At 39.0% G+C, this 14,974-nt stretch overlaps 1 protein-coding gene across 1 annotated transcript; it reads right to left on the reverse strand.

The window, feature by feature from the left end:
- Window positions 1-379: 379 nt before the first annotated feature.
- Window positions 380-10,760, reverse strand: b4galt7 (xylosylprotein beta 1,4-galactosyltransferase, polypeptide 7 (galactosyltransferase I)). The gene is given in 7 exon segments (XM_034240322.1): window positions 380-1,066; window positions 2,279-2,383; window positions 4,485-4,568; window positions 6,682-6,907; window positions 7,665-7,856; window positions 7,858-7,998; window positions 10,244-10,760. Coding segments are annotated over 7 exon segments (957 nt in total). The 5' UTR covers window positions 10,297-10,760; the 3' UTR covers window positions 380-910.
- Window positions 10,761-14,974: the final 4,214 nt, after the last annotated feature.

Below are 14,974 nucleotides of genomic sequence, written 5' to 3' on the forward strand. Positions count from 1 at the left end.
TCTGGATTCGGTTTTTAATGCATTTCACAACTTTAAGGACCTTATGTATCTTTAGGGCTATAAAATAGTTCCTACTGGGTAGTTTATTTAGTTTAAAAAAAAATATCCGCTGATTTACAGACGTCTCTTTCCCCATGTTAGTCAATGGGAAAAAGTCTTTCTGGGCCCAGTGACGTCACGGACTGATACGGAGGTTGTAGTACCGCCGTTTGGCCCCAACGAATATTTTCCTCAGAGTCCGGCGCACTTCCTGGGGGCTTGGTTTGCACCTGTGGGCCACCGTACAGATGTACCTGGTGATAAAGATCAATCAATATTTCGACGTTTCCTATTTCCGCTTCGTGCAGCAACAATTTTTCCTCATTCCTTTTCAGTCTTGAAACAGTTCTTTGATTCTAAGAAAAAACACATTTGGGGAGGTTTTCACTTAAATGCAAAATCCAGATTTCATACATTTTCTTTTTATATCTTTGGCGAGTTTTGTTTAAGATGGACAAGAACAAAAAACATACTTACTGCTTCCTCCCTCTGCATTTCACCAGCAGGCACACAAACGAATACCATGAAACCCTTTAGATGTTAGTTTTGAAATGTAACAATGATCCCCAAAACAATAACATAATACAGCTGTGGTTTGGTGCTGAAGTCCGTGTCCGAGCACTGAGGTTTCTCCTGCTAAAAGTCGATAAATTAAAAGTTTGAAAACCACCCGAAGGTTTTTCTTAGTCGTTGTAAATCAGCAGTTTTATCGTTGAGATGTACCTGATAATAATAAAGACGTTTCTCGTTTCCCAGGTCGTGGTTTCCTTTGCTTTAAAGGAGAGAGTCTGGAACCACGACCAGCGCTTGCGTAGAAACGATCGGAGCGTCATCGCGGGATTTTAAAATCTGACCGTTAGATGGTGGGTGTCTAAGTGAGGAGGCACCAGGGCGTCAGGTCCGTGTCGCACTGCAGGCGCACGCTGATGACGGTGCACGGAGCGCCGCTGATGCTCAGGTCCCGCCTCGACTCCACCTCGTACCGCAGGTTCGACAGACCCCCCTCCGGATCCACCTTAAACTGCTCCTGCAGGGGGAGGGGGAGGAAGAGGGGGAGGAAGAGTTAAGATCATTTCTTTTATTTAAATGTTATTTTTATATGAGCATTTTTGTTTCTTTTATTGGAAATGTTTCATTTTATATATATTTATATATATATATATATGTTTATGTAGTATGGCTATTTTATTTCATAGAATTTAGAGTTTTACATTTTATTTATGTTTTTCTTAAACTTTTATATTAATAAAAGTTTATAATATATTGTTTCACACGGGAGTGATTATGAATATTCTTTTATTTAACATTTTATTTATTTAATAAGTTATAACTTAAAGATTGATTTATGACACAGATTAAGGAATATTCAGATTTTTTTAGACCAATGAATTCAATGCTTTTTAACGATATATAATATTATATTTTCTAATATTTATTTTACCACGTGAGTCACAGCCAACATATTCTATTTAATTAAAAAAATGCAATTAATTATTTATCGTTTAAACAGTTTACTAGCAGCATAATCACATTTTTAATTGAAGGCTCTCAAAGCGTAAGGTAATGGAGATGTAAGACTTGTTTCAAGGCCACTTCAGGAGAGTTTTACTTTTGGGGGGGGGATCATTATGTTTTAAAACATTTCTGAAAAATTATAATTGTATTTAATTGAAATGCTTTTTGAAATGTATTTTTTAAGAGATGTTGTACTTTGACTATTATTTTTATTTATCCTTTATTCAATATTTTATAACCGTCTCTTATAATTTATTTCACAGATTTTGTATCATGACTTTTTACTTTTCCCTATTTTTCTGGGGGGGGGATTAAAACATGTTAGTATTGTATTTCAAACAGTAGCGCTGCATTCAATGCTTTTCAAGATATATACTATTATATTTCTTCTTATAACACCGAGAGTGATGCAGCGGAGTTGATCTGAGTCATAGCCAACAGATGTATTTATTAAAGTGTTTGCTTTGTATTATTTCTGGTGAGTTTTGAGCAGCTTTCCTGATTTAGTTTTACTATAATAATAATTTAAATCAACAGATTACAAGATGCTTTCACAGTGTTATAAGATTTTTTAATAAACTTAAATGCCACTAAAGATGACATTTAAGACTAAAAACTTTCTTTAAAAAAAGCCTTTCTATCATGCCTCTTGTAGAAAGGTGTTTTAAAAATAACATTTATTATTATTATTAATTTGAGAGATACATTTGCACTTTTCTCGTACCTGTTTCTGAGAGGCGATTCTCTTCTGGTCTCTTTTCCTCCAGGCCGAGTCGTGGATGTGGAGAAATGTTTTATATCCCGTCGTGATGCCGCTCGGCCTGAAGAGCTGAAAAAACAACACAGATATCTTAAAAAATGGACACAAAATGCACCTTAAATCACTAAATGAAGCTTTGGTTTTATCATAAAAACTGAGACAAAAATGTTGTTGTAAACAAGCTGTTTTTAGATGTAATATATCATTGCCTCTCTGACCAATTCTCCTCCAATGTTACATAGCAATGTCAGAACAATATCCTTGTTTCCTTACCAACAAAACCAACACAATACAAGTTTGCTCAGAGTCGCTCTCCTTGGAGCACTCCCTGAAGGGGTTGCTGGCAGAGGGAACTTTGCTACAAATCCTTTTAGCGGCAGCCCTCAAGCGCATCACGTTTAGATGGTTGAAACCTGAACCTCCAACGTGAAACGAAGTTTTGGGAGTTATACGAAATGGAGGAAATCACATATGCCATACGGCTTCAGAAAACGACATTTTTAAAAGAGATGGAGGCCTGTGATGCCCCTGCTAGTATACACTTCATACAATATGATCAAGTCCCCTAAACTTACCATGTTATCTTGATTCATTTGTTTATTCTTCTCTCCCCTTAATTGTTATTATTTATGACTATGCAAGTTTTGTCTGCTTTACTTTGTACTTTTGGTCTTGTCAATTATCTCTGTATTGGTTTCGCACGACGACCAGTCTGTGTACACTGGCCTATAGGGTGGTCCTTAGTGCCATGTACATTTTCAAATTCATTTATTTTAAGCTCCAACCACCGGAATTCGTTAAGATAGTCAAGAAAACTCTCTTGGTGAATTTTATTCAAATTCCAACAACAATAGCCGCTTTCACACCAAGTACTTTGCCGTACTTAGTTCCCAGCACTTCGTGCCAGCACTTAGTTCCCAGCACTTCGTGCCAGCACTTAGTTCCCAGCACTTCGTGCCAGCACTTAGTTCCCCCATGGAACGAAAGAGCTGATCGCGTTCACACCGGAATAAGTTCCTGAGGGAAGATTACGCAAATGAAGCCGCTGACGTCACTTCTTCTTCTTCTGCTTTGGGTTTACTGGCAGGCGTAATGTATACTGCCACCCGAAGTCCCCGTCCGGAAGTCCCCGGAGTTGGGGACTGGCTTCTACTCTCCATTGGTGCGCGGGGCTAATGCTAATAATGCTAATGCCAGCAAATACAATGGCGGCTTCACAAAACTTTTCCGAGTTTTACAGGGCGTGGTTTGCATTCGCCCAGCCAATCAGAAATTGGAACTTTTTTCTCCCCAGGAAAGTACCTGCTCTCTAGCAGGGACTGAAAAGGGGAGAAATATTCTCATGAACTAAGTTCTCTCTTTGGTGTGAACGCAAAATCCCAGGAACTATCGGAACTAAACGAGAAAAGTACGGGGAAAAGTACTCCGGTGTGAAAGCGCCTATTTACCCCTCCCTCTTCAACCTTGAAGTTTAGCCTCACGTAGGGTGGTCCTTAAAATTGAAAGTGGGAAAGTCTAAGCTCCAACCCCCAGAATTCATTCTATTAGTCAAGAAGAGGTTGGAGCTTAGACTTTCCCACTTTCACTTTTAAGGACCACCCTACTAGTAATGTCTCATTTTCAATACAGAAAGATTGTAAGACATAAAGTATGTGAAAGTTGCAATTCTGTATGTTTGTGCTTATGATGTCCAAATGAAGCTCAGCGCAAGTTCTTTCACGAAGACTGGTTCCCACGCTCTCATTCACAATTCTTTCTTGCAATAAGCAAGGGCGCAAGATACCCCCAGCTAAACCAACCGGTTGCGTCTCATCCCCACAGCCAATCACAGCACACCCGGCAAACGTTTAAATCTGCTCTTTCTCTCCCCTGCCAGCATCGTTCAGGAGAATTGATGCAACCCTCCTCCACCTCCAGTCTCATCAGATCCAAGGCAGGCTAGCCCAGAAGAACCCTCATCACTCCGGATTTGTATTTCCCTTTAGTTCTTCACCACCTGTCTAGACCCCGGGGGGGTTTCTCTTTTCTAGTCGGCTTCTCCTCCCCCTTAATTCATCACAGTATTATGGGGTCTAATCTCAAAAACGTTATTGTTCATAAAGCAATAAATATGTTAACTACGAACTAAGTCTCTCCTGAATGAAATACAATCCACATGTTGATTTTTTACCTGTAACTCGGCTTTCCTCAGTCTTCTGTAGAACTCGTCGTCTTCTCGTCCCCAACCCCAGAACCTGTTCGACATCCCGTTACACTGGAAATAAGAAAACAAAATGAAATGTTATTTTATTTCTTCATGAGAGATAACAAGGTAGACTTTGTGCTGATGAGAAAAATGGATTCAAACTGAACTAAGATTGTGATTCAGCAGAAAAAGAGCCGGTTGCTCAAACTGTCTTCCCCTTTCGCTTGTATTTTAGGGAAGTCAAAGTTAACGGATTAATGCTCGCAATTGCTCAAGATTTTGCTCAATCTCAAAAACCTTAAAGGTGGGGTAGGTAATTCACTTCAGAAACACTTGTTATATTCCATGGAATGCTCTTAACATCCCGATAGCAATGAATATCTTAAGTGCTTTGACAATAAATACATAACAAAATATCATCTGTGGAAGCCGTGGCGCTGTAAAAAGCTCGACCAATCATCTGAGCCGGCTAAAGTAACTGGATGGCCTACCTGCCTGTCAGCCTTCCATCTGTGCACAAACTTATCCCGTGCCCTCATTGGTCATGTGCGCGTTCGTGTGTGTTGGAGGAGGGGCTCTGTGAGGAAGTCTGAAGGAAGGGGCACTCGAGCTGGTTTCTCCATTCCTACCTACCCCACCTTTAAGCAAATCATTATATATTTATATTACTGTCATTTTGTTTCTGTCAATTATCAAATCAATTATTTTATTTGTGCAGTACCATTAATATGCTAAATATATAAAAGTAAAAGCCTTAGATATATATTCACATACATGTCTGTGATTTTTTTTCTGTCCGATTTGTTTAAATGTGCAAAAAAAATGTTTGGGGAATAATCAATATTTTATTTTGAATTATTATGTACATATTATCCTATTTATTTATATTGTTAAAAAATTATAATATATGTATTTCTTTAGCTGTTGGATTTAAGTTAAAGGTCCCCTATTTTACTCTTTTTCAACCATATATTATAGGTCTCAGATATACAGAACATGTCTCACCCAAGAGGGGACACATGTTGATGTAGAAGAGACGTGAAGAAGAGGGGACACATGTTGATGTAGAAGAGACATGAAGAAGAGGGGACACATGTTGATGTAGAAGAGACATGGAGAAGAGGGGACACATGTTGATGTAGAAGAGACATGAAGAAGAGGGGACACATGCTGGATGAAGAGAGACATGAAGAAGAGGGGACACATGTTGATGTAGAAGAGGACATGAAGAAGAGGGGACACATGTTGATGTGGAAGAGACATGAAGAAGAGGGGACACATGTTGATGTAGAAGAGACATGAAGAAGAGGGGACACATGTTGATGTAGAAGAGACATGAAGAAGAGGGGACACATGTTGATGTAGAAGAGACATGAAGAAGAGGGGACACATGTTGATGGAAGAGACATGAAGAAGAGGGGACACATGTTGATGTAGAAGAGACATGAAGAAGAGGGGACACATGTTGATGTAGAAGAGACATGAAGAAGAGGGGACACATGCTGATGTAGAAGAGACATGAAGAAGAGGGGACACATGTTGATGTAGAAGAGACATGAAGAAGAGGGGACACATGTTGATGTAGAAGAGACATGAAGAAGAGGGGACACATGTTGATGTAGAAGAGACATGAAGAAGAGGGGACACATGTTGATGTAGAAGAGACATGAAGAAGAGGGGACACATGTTGATGTAGAAGAGACATGAAGAAGTGGATTTTGCATAATAGGGGACCTTTAATGTGCAGACAAATGTTACTTTTTGTCCTTTAAAGGTCACCTATTGTGCAAAATCCACTTTTTACCACTTTATGATGTCATAACGATGTTTTGTCTTGTGTAACCATCAGCCAATCAGCAACCAAGGTAACCCCCCCCCCTTATCACCTGAATCTCCTCCTAGAGCACCATTGAGTTCTTTGTAACCAAATGTCTCTCTGAGGGGCGTGGGGAGGGGCTCCTTATTTTCATCTAAAGTAACAGACAGAGAATCAGCACTTTGGAAACAGGGCTGAAACAGAGGGGATTATGGGTAATGCTGCAATGATCTGTTTGGTGTTTCAGCCAATCAGAGACAGGCTCTGTATATACCTGAGACCTGTGATATATGGATGAAAACACTATAATAGGGGACCTTTAAGTGACTTTGAAGTAAACTGTATATCCCTGTGTGTGTTCAGTACCATGTGGTAGTGTTTCTTGGTGAGCATGAGGATCCCCCCCACGTAGGTTTTGTAGTGATACAGGGGGTGCAGCTCGGGCGACGCCACGTGGAACGGCCCCTCGGAGGGGAACCCGTAATCCAGAGCCTCGTTGAGCGGCAGCAGGTCGACGTCGTGCATCGCCAGGTAATCTGTGTCGTTGCCGCTCTCCAGGAAGCCCACGTTGATCAGGGACGCTCGGTTAAACCTGGAGCAAGAACACAACGTCTAATGCAACTCTCTTTTAAGTCCAGGCTGAAGACTTTTCTTTTCACCGCTGCTTATAATGAAACTACTCATATCTCACACCGCACTGTAACTTCTACTCATGCATTTCATACCAGAGTTGCTGTATGCTTGTTTTATGTTTATTTTGCTCTCTTGCTTTTAATGACTGTTTGTGTCAGAACTTTCGTCATTTAAACAAAGACAAAACCGAGGTAATTGTTTTTGGACGAACTGAAAAGTCAGCGCTGAGCTTCAGTCTGCAATGTTCAAAACAACAGATAAAGCCAGAAATCTACTGACTGACCGGAAATACACATGCATATATTATACCACTGGGATTTTAGATGTGTACACGTCTTTGGATATTCTCTGAGAGGAAAGTGGTGCACTTAGAAGCATGTATGGGATGTTTTCTGGAATGAAGGGGTGGCTGTGGCGCAGTGCGCTAATCTTCAGATAGACTGCAGTCCACATGCCTTTGTGAAGGACACTTCCCCCTAAACTACTCCAGTGTCGACCGGGTTCAATTAATAGATTTATGAGATATCATTTAATGAATAATTTCCTGTAAAACTAAAGCGTCCCCTCCGCTGTAGTGTTATAACAACTGAATGAATGATGATTCATTATATTCTCTGAGATCGAAGTACATTTTAAATTTAAATGTCTGAGGATAAATCGGTTATTTTGTTGTTACCTTGTAAATCATTCCCCGTGACACTAAAGCGCCCCCTCACCTGTAGTGGTCCACCTGGTTGATGACGAGGATCTTATGGCGGATCTTCTTCTTGTTCAGGAAGTCGTGCATGAAGGGCACGAACACCAGCAGCTCGTCGAAGCGCTCCCTGAAGGGCACGATGAGGGCCAGCTTGTGAGGACCCCACGAGGGGTCGTCCTCCGCCTGTCTGTTGGTGGGGGGGCAGGGGGGCTGTGGGGGGGGGGCGGCGCTCCTCGTGCAGCGGGGAGGACATTTCCCCCGAACAGCTGAGCTGGAGCCAGAGCAGAGAGACGAGCAGCAGCACCATGCACAGCCCGAACAGCTTGTAAACCGTACATTTACCGGAGAGGAACCTGCAGCAGACGGGGAGGAAAGAGAATTATTTAGTATGCAGAGAAGCGTTCTTTAGAAATATTAACAACACTCCAGAGCACTGTGATTTTTATTTTATTTTTAAATATAGACTACATTTAATCTAATTGTTGTTAAATAAATGCAAAAAACTCAATCAGTGCAGAGGTGCAGAAAAACAAAGAAACTCAACAAAATAAACACATACTGACATTTAATTAAAAAAAATTATCAAAGGAAATTATTTAATATGCAGAGAAACGTTTTTTACACATATTAACAACACTCCAGAGCACTGTGATTTTTATTTTATTTTTAAATACAGCCTACATTTAATCAAATGTTTAGTTCAGATACACACTGACATGCATCGAGAGACACTTTTTTAATTCTTGATTGTTTCCTATAGCTTTTATTAAATATGAAGGAATATATCTTCAAATGTTTCCGCACACCTGTGAAGGGACAACGGAGAGAATTTATTTTTCAAAACCGTGTACATAAACATCTTGTTTTAATTAAGGTTAATATTCTTTATGCATTGTCACTTTTCAAATTAAAAGTGGAGCTTTTTAGGAGTACAATTCAAATGTTCCCACACTTTCGAGGAACCCTAACCTACATTTAAAAAAAGCCTTTATCATCAAATCTAAAAATATTTCAATAAATACAAAATGCAGAAAATAACGTTCACAGAATTCCTTTATAGCCACATCAATGAACTCTGATTAACTCGATTGTTTATAGTTATTTTATTTATATATTTCATTTATTTATGATATTTTATCGTTTTTCCCAAATTTGAATTTAGAATTTTCTTAATAATTAAAAGTTGCAATATTATGCTTTTAGATAATCATCAGTGTCATAAAACGATATCAAATCCAACACTTAACCTCTCAGCATCTCGTAGCTGGAAGTTATGTTTCTACTTGTGCTAAAAGATTGAGTCTTCAGGCTCTCACCAACACATTGAGCTATTCTGAGAAATATTATTACGATAAAATACATTAAAAAAAATCAGAGCCTAGTTAGGGAACATAGCGGAGTATTTAGCAGCTTATGTGTCTTTAGACTTCTATAAAGATGTAGACGCAACACAGAAATCTCTAATATTTGTAGTGATTTTATCAACGCCATGCAATAATGATCCACAGTCTCTACTCACTTATCTGGTGGATGAGCGACTTTAGAGATCTCATTTCTTTAAAAAAAAAAAAAAGGCCAAAGAAATTGTTTTTTACTGCTTAATAACTTAATACTTCCTTTCTTCTCTTTAACGCTTGTTTTGGACTGAAGAGGCGCTTTCACAGGAAGATACAGGAAGAGTTCCCGGAACCTAATTCCCCGGAACTCTTTAGTTCCAGAACTAAGAGCAGACCGGAATAAGTTCCCTGAGGGAAGATTACGCTAATGAAGCCGCTGACGTCACTTCTTCTTCTTCTGGCAGGCCGAAAACAACTTCACGGCGTATACTGCCACCTGAAGTCCCGGACTCCGGGAGGCGATTTACTGCCAATTCCCGGGTAAATCGCCAGAAGCGCCGACACCTACTCATCACTCCACCGCTCCCACGTTTTATTTTGTGTTTTCATAAGTTAGTCTCTCTCTGTTGGTGCGCTGGGCTAATGCTAATAATGCTAATGCGGGGGGGGGGGGGAAGTTCCTGAAAAAAAGTTGAACGCAAAATCCCAGGAACTATCGGAACTATTCCTGGGAAAAGTACTCCGGTGTGAAAGCGCCTACGAACTATTTGAAAAGGTTAATCTACAGCATTATATTTGCTTAATTCTTAAGTTAGTTTGCAGATACTGAATATTAAAACAAATACAAATATATTTTAAACATATTAATGTGGATAATAATATATAATAATAAATAAATGTACTGACACGAAGAAGTAACCATTGTGAAGCAGTATATAAGAATATATACAAATATTTAGCAAAAGAACGCTAAATATCATTATAAAAATACAACAAAAAATTACAAGAAAATGAATAATAAATATTAAAATAACAAAAAATAAGTAATACATATAATATGTAAAAATTGTAAAAAATAAAAGAGAGAATGGTGTAGCAACTATGGCTGAGATTAATATCACCTTAAAAAATGTAATAAATATATAACTGTGTAGTAAAAATACAATAAAATGTAAATAATATATAGAATTAAAAACAAAAATGAATAAATGTAAAATCAAAGAATTGATAATATTGATAATAAAAACAATATCCCTCTTACCTTCTCTCCTCTTTGAAGTAGAGGACAGGCTTTCTTTTGGATGAGTACATCATTTTAAAACCCAGATTTCCGTCGAAATTAAAAAAACTCTTCAAAATCAAAAAGGGAAAAGTAGTTTTTCACATTAATGCTTCATCTTTTTTCACATTGTCTTCCATTCTAACTTTCTGCTAACTCCACCCAAACCCCCCCGGCACGTTACAGCTGGAAATCATCTGCTTATTTATGTCAAAATAAGAAAATAATCCATGTTTTTTAAAACCAGCGCTCCGGCCTCCAGGTTGTTATTACTGTACACGTAGCATGTAGCGGTTCTCACGTTCCAAAGCTCCGGGTTCCAATGTCTCCCCGTTTTTTGGTCCGCTTTGTCCGCCACCGAGTGTCCGTTAACGATTGATTTAAGAAGTGCATGTAATGACACGCACACAGAACCGGTAGAGATAATATCTAACGGTAATTTCACGGTGGAAACATATCAAACAGAAAGCCGATTGTAGTGATGTCCGTGTGGCATTTGAGTCCGTGTGGCAACAGCGGCAGTGAAAAGTAAAGGTTCCTACCAGTTTTTAACATACATCACTGTTGAATATTTTTACTCAAGTAATGTACTTAGAAACTGTATTTAGCTCATATTATACATCCATGATCTGGACTTCTTACAAAGTATTAGTATACAGCCTGTGTAGTTATTTTATCCATCACTGATTTTGAGTCATTAGGTCACTTGACCTGGAAGTTATTGAATAAATATGCTAATGTTTCCATACCAAATATTAATATTTTGAGTATTAAAATGCAATGTGACTGTGTGGTGTGTGTGTGTGTGTGTGGTGTGTGTGTGTGTGTGGTGTGTGTGTGTGTGTGTGTGTGTGTGTGTGAGTGTGTGTGGTGTGTGGTGTGTGCTTGTGCGTGTGCGAAAGGCTGTTTTACAGTGACATCTAGAGGAGATTACATGTCATTACATCTACAGGTTCTCAATTGTATTAACATGATAGGCCTGTTTATTATTACAATGGAAGAAAATACAGAAGAAGTAGGAATCTGAATTTATAAAACATTGCATTCATATTTTTTTAATTTATAAAAGACGTCACAGCGTAAGACTTGCCTATATCACGTGACCTGGGTCCGGTGTGATAGTAAACTAAACACGGAAGTGTATGTACTTCAGAGTCGCTCCTGTTACCGGTGCGATTAGTTGTTTCTCCTCCGGGTTGTGTCCGCTGCCTCAGAGAAGACCATCATGGACAAAGTGTTTGTTTCTCACGTTAAGCCTGGTTTTAGTTTTTAACTCAGGTAAACTACAGCTCCTCAGTCTGAGGAGAGTCAGCAAGGCTCAGGTGAGATGTATATTAATACTGGCATTATAACTCTACATAACGGCTTAATCCACTGTTACTGCTAATAATTACACAATACTGCTAATAATACCACAGTACTGCTAACATAATACTGCTAATAATACCATAGTACTGCTAACATAATACTGCTAATAATACCACAGTACTGCTAACATAATACTGCTAATAATACCACAGTACTGCTAACATAATACTGCTAATAATACCACAGTACTGCTAACATAATACTGCTAATAATACCATAGTACTGCTAACATAATACTGCTAATAATACCATAGTACTGCTAACATAATACTGCTAATAATACCATACTACTGCTAAAATTACCATTATATTGCTAATAATACGGCAGTACTGCAGTACTATAATACTTCTAATAATATGATACCAACTTGCTAATAAAACCTTAATACAGGAAACAATACCATACTTCTACTAATAAAAGGCCACAATAGTAATGCTAATGATACAATAATACTGTTAATACTACCATACAACTGCTAATAATTACATTATCCTCTGTCCAGGCATCTTTAGGCTACACTCACATTTCATCTGTAACCTGAATGTAAACATTAGTTACCTATGTACAGATGATTGACTTAAAGAAATACGGCTTATCTAAAGGGGACAAGGTTCTTCAGTAACCTTTCAACTGTGTTCTTTAACTATACCATATCGCTTTTATATTATATTAGACTATATTGTTTATATTGTACTGCTTCTACACCTAAATCCCCCTTCTTGGTACGTCCTGATCCTAAAGGAAGATACGAAATGATAAATCGACCTCTCATTGATTGATCACTTATTTTCATTCACAAGACATCATGTGATCATCAACTAACAGAGGTCCTTGTTTTGACCATGCTATCAATCTCAAATAAACAAATATATAACCATGTTAACACAAGGCATGATCAATAAAACCAACACAGTCTGCGCACAAATGACACGACTTTGCAAAGGCGTGCAATAGATACGCAGAAGTCCGATTTAGCGTGCATATGATACTCTGATATTACACCTCAACATTCAAACAAAGAGCTCTGTGGCTTCAGGCTTGATCGCCGTTCCAATGTTTGCGGTGCAATAAACGACACAGCAGCTTATTGGGTTAGGGGTAAATAAATGGCAAAGATATGTAGACGATAAACGCATTTAAGATACGAACCACGCCCCTGAGCTGTGAGATAATGACCATCGACACGGCCTGTCGTGCCGCTTAAATATATCATTCCTTGGACTTGTATGGACTCGTCTTGCACTCTTTCTATTTCATTCACATCTCAATACATTCTCTTACACTATTATTATTATTATTGTTTTAGTTGTTTTAATTGATTCATTTAGGAGTGCAGATGTATCAGACAATATTCACATTTCCTGGTTTTGGTTTTCTTATTACAGGAAATGTCTCTTTTGTTACAATAAAACAAACGAATCCTCCCACCTTCACAGGAACGGCAAAGTTGGTCACAGCATGGCATCGCTTACACATCCTGATACATGTCACATGACAAAGAGCAAAGAACACCAACAATTAATACAAAGAATAACACATGAATTCAAACACAAAGAAAAGATCAAATAAAAAAGGATAACTAGAGGCGGGACATAGAGACTTAGTCAGGGGGTGGGACTTTCAGTGAATTCAAATATGATAACAAGTGCGTTTTATTTGTTTTACGTCCTATATATATTCATGTTGCACAACTTGCACTGTTGGAGGAGCCTGTGACTTTGGTTTCTCGTTGTCAGATCTACACTGTGACAATAAAACCTTGAAACTTGAATACTTTTGCATGTGTCTGTGTAGGTTATGGGTTTCGACTGGAAGAACTGCGGGCAGCCCGATGCTCCAGCGGTCCTGAAGACGCTGACGGTGTCTCCGGACCCGATCTCCATCCCCGGAGAATTGACCGCCTCGGCCTCTGGATCCACATCTGTGGAGCTCGCTGCCCAGCTTTCCGTGAGTACACTCACTCTGAGCACAAAACACCATACGTGTTAGAAAAGTATCACTCGTCCCCGGCTTGAGCTTCAACCTCAGGATCCATGTGTCTGTGATCCTCTCCAGAATGGAGTCATCACATACAGAGCATCAAGTAGTTCCTGAACAGTGTCCTTCACATGCTGATATCCAAGAGAGGGAGTTACACAGTCACAAGATGGAGGGGTACCGGTTGTCATGTACAAAATACTGAGTTGTTTCTAAAAATGTTGGCTTTTTCTAAAAATCTAAAAATTCTCACTTTTTCTAAAAATCTCAAAATTCTCACTTTTTCTAAAAATCTCAAAATTCTCACTTTTCCTGAATACTTCAAAATGTTAATAATCCCTGGTCCCCGGCTTGAGCTTCAACCTCAGGATCCATGTGTCTGTGATCCTCTCCAGAATGGAAGTAGTCATCACATACAGAGCATCAACTAGTTCCTGAACAGTGTCCTTCACATGCTGATATCAAGAGAGGGAGTTACACAGTCACAAGATGGAGGAATAGAAAGCAGTATTCAATGTTTACTTCAGATTAGCTCCACGTCAGAAATGAGCATGCTTGAGTCTCTCTCCATAGAGGCTGAATCATCATGTTAATCACATAGCTATCATCTGCCTCAAACAGTCCTGATGCTCTTCTAGGTCATCACACATCCTGTCATGTTCACAGCTACAGTTGAGATACCTTTGTTATCATGTTACTCTCATTGGAAGAGGACGTTCAGTATTTTCCCAACAGATACGATAATACTTTAATGGTCAGTCTGAAATTGGACTTGCATCTGTTGCAACCCGGCTCTTGGGGTTGTGTATTTGTGTGGTGATTTCTCTTGGTCTTCACTTTGTAGGTAATTGGTGTCTTTTGTAGTCATTGTTCAGTCTCTATGTTCAGTCTCTATGTTGTTGACTTTTGTATATTGTTGTTTTTTGTGTGTATCTTTACGGGTGTCTAGTCCTTTATTATAGGTGTCAGACTTTTCATAATCAGTTTGTGTATTTGATGTAGCTATAAACTAACTGTCCGTTGCCAGTGACTGACCCTGAGCTGTGTGGGAAGTGTTTAAGAGGAGAACACACACACACACACACACACACACACACACACCAACACACACAACACCACACACACACCACACACACACACTGTATCCTCTCTTGAAGAGATCCTTATCTGGATACATGTGGTTCAGCAGATCAGCAACATCCTGCTTTTAACCACACACACACACACACACACACACACACCACACACACACACAACACACACACACACACACACACACACACACACACACACACACACACACACACAGAGATAGTGTTTGCTTCCTGTTTTCAGTGTGAGGTTTCTCTTCCTCGTGAGGCTGTTAT

The sequence above is a fragment of the Gymnodraco acuticeps genome, unplaced genomic scaffold, assembly GCF_902827175.1.
Source record: "Gymnodraco acuticeps unplaced genomic scaffold, fGymAcu1.1, whole genome shotgun sequence".
In the NCBI taxonomy this organism is placed as follows: domain Eukaryota; kingdom Metazoa; phylum Chordata; class Actinopteri; order Perciformes; family Bathydraconidae; genus Gymnodraco; species Gymnodraco acuticeps.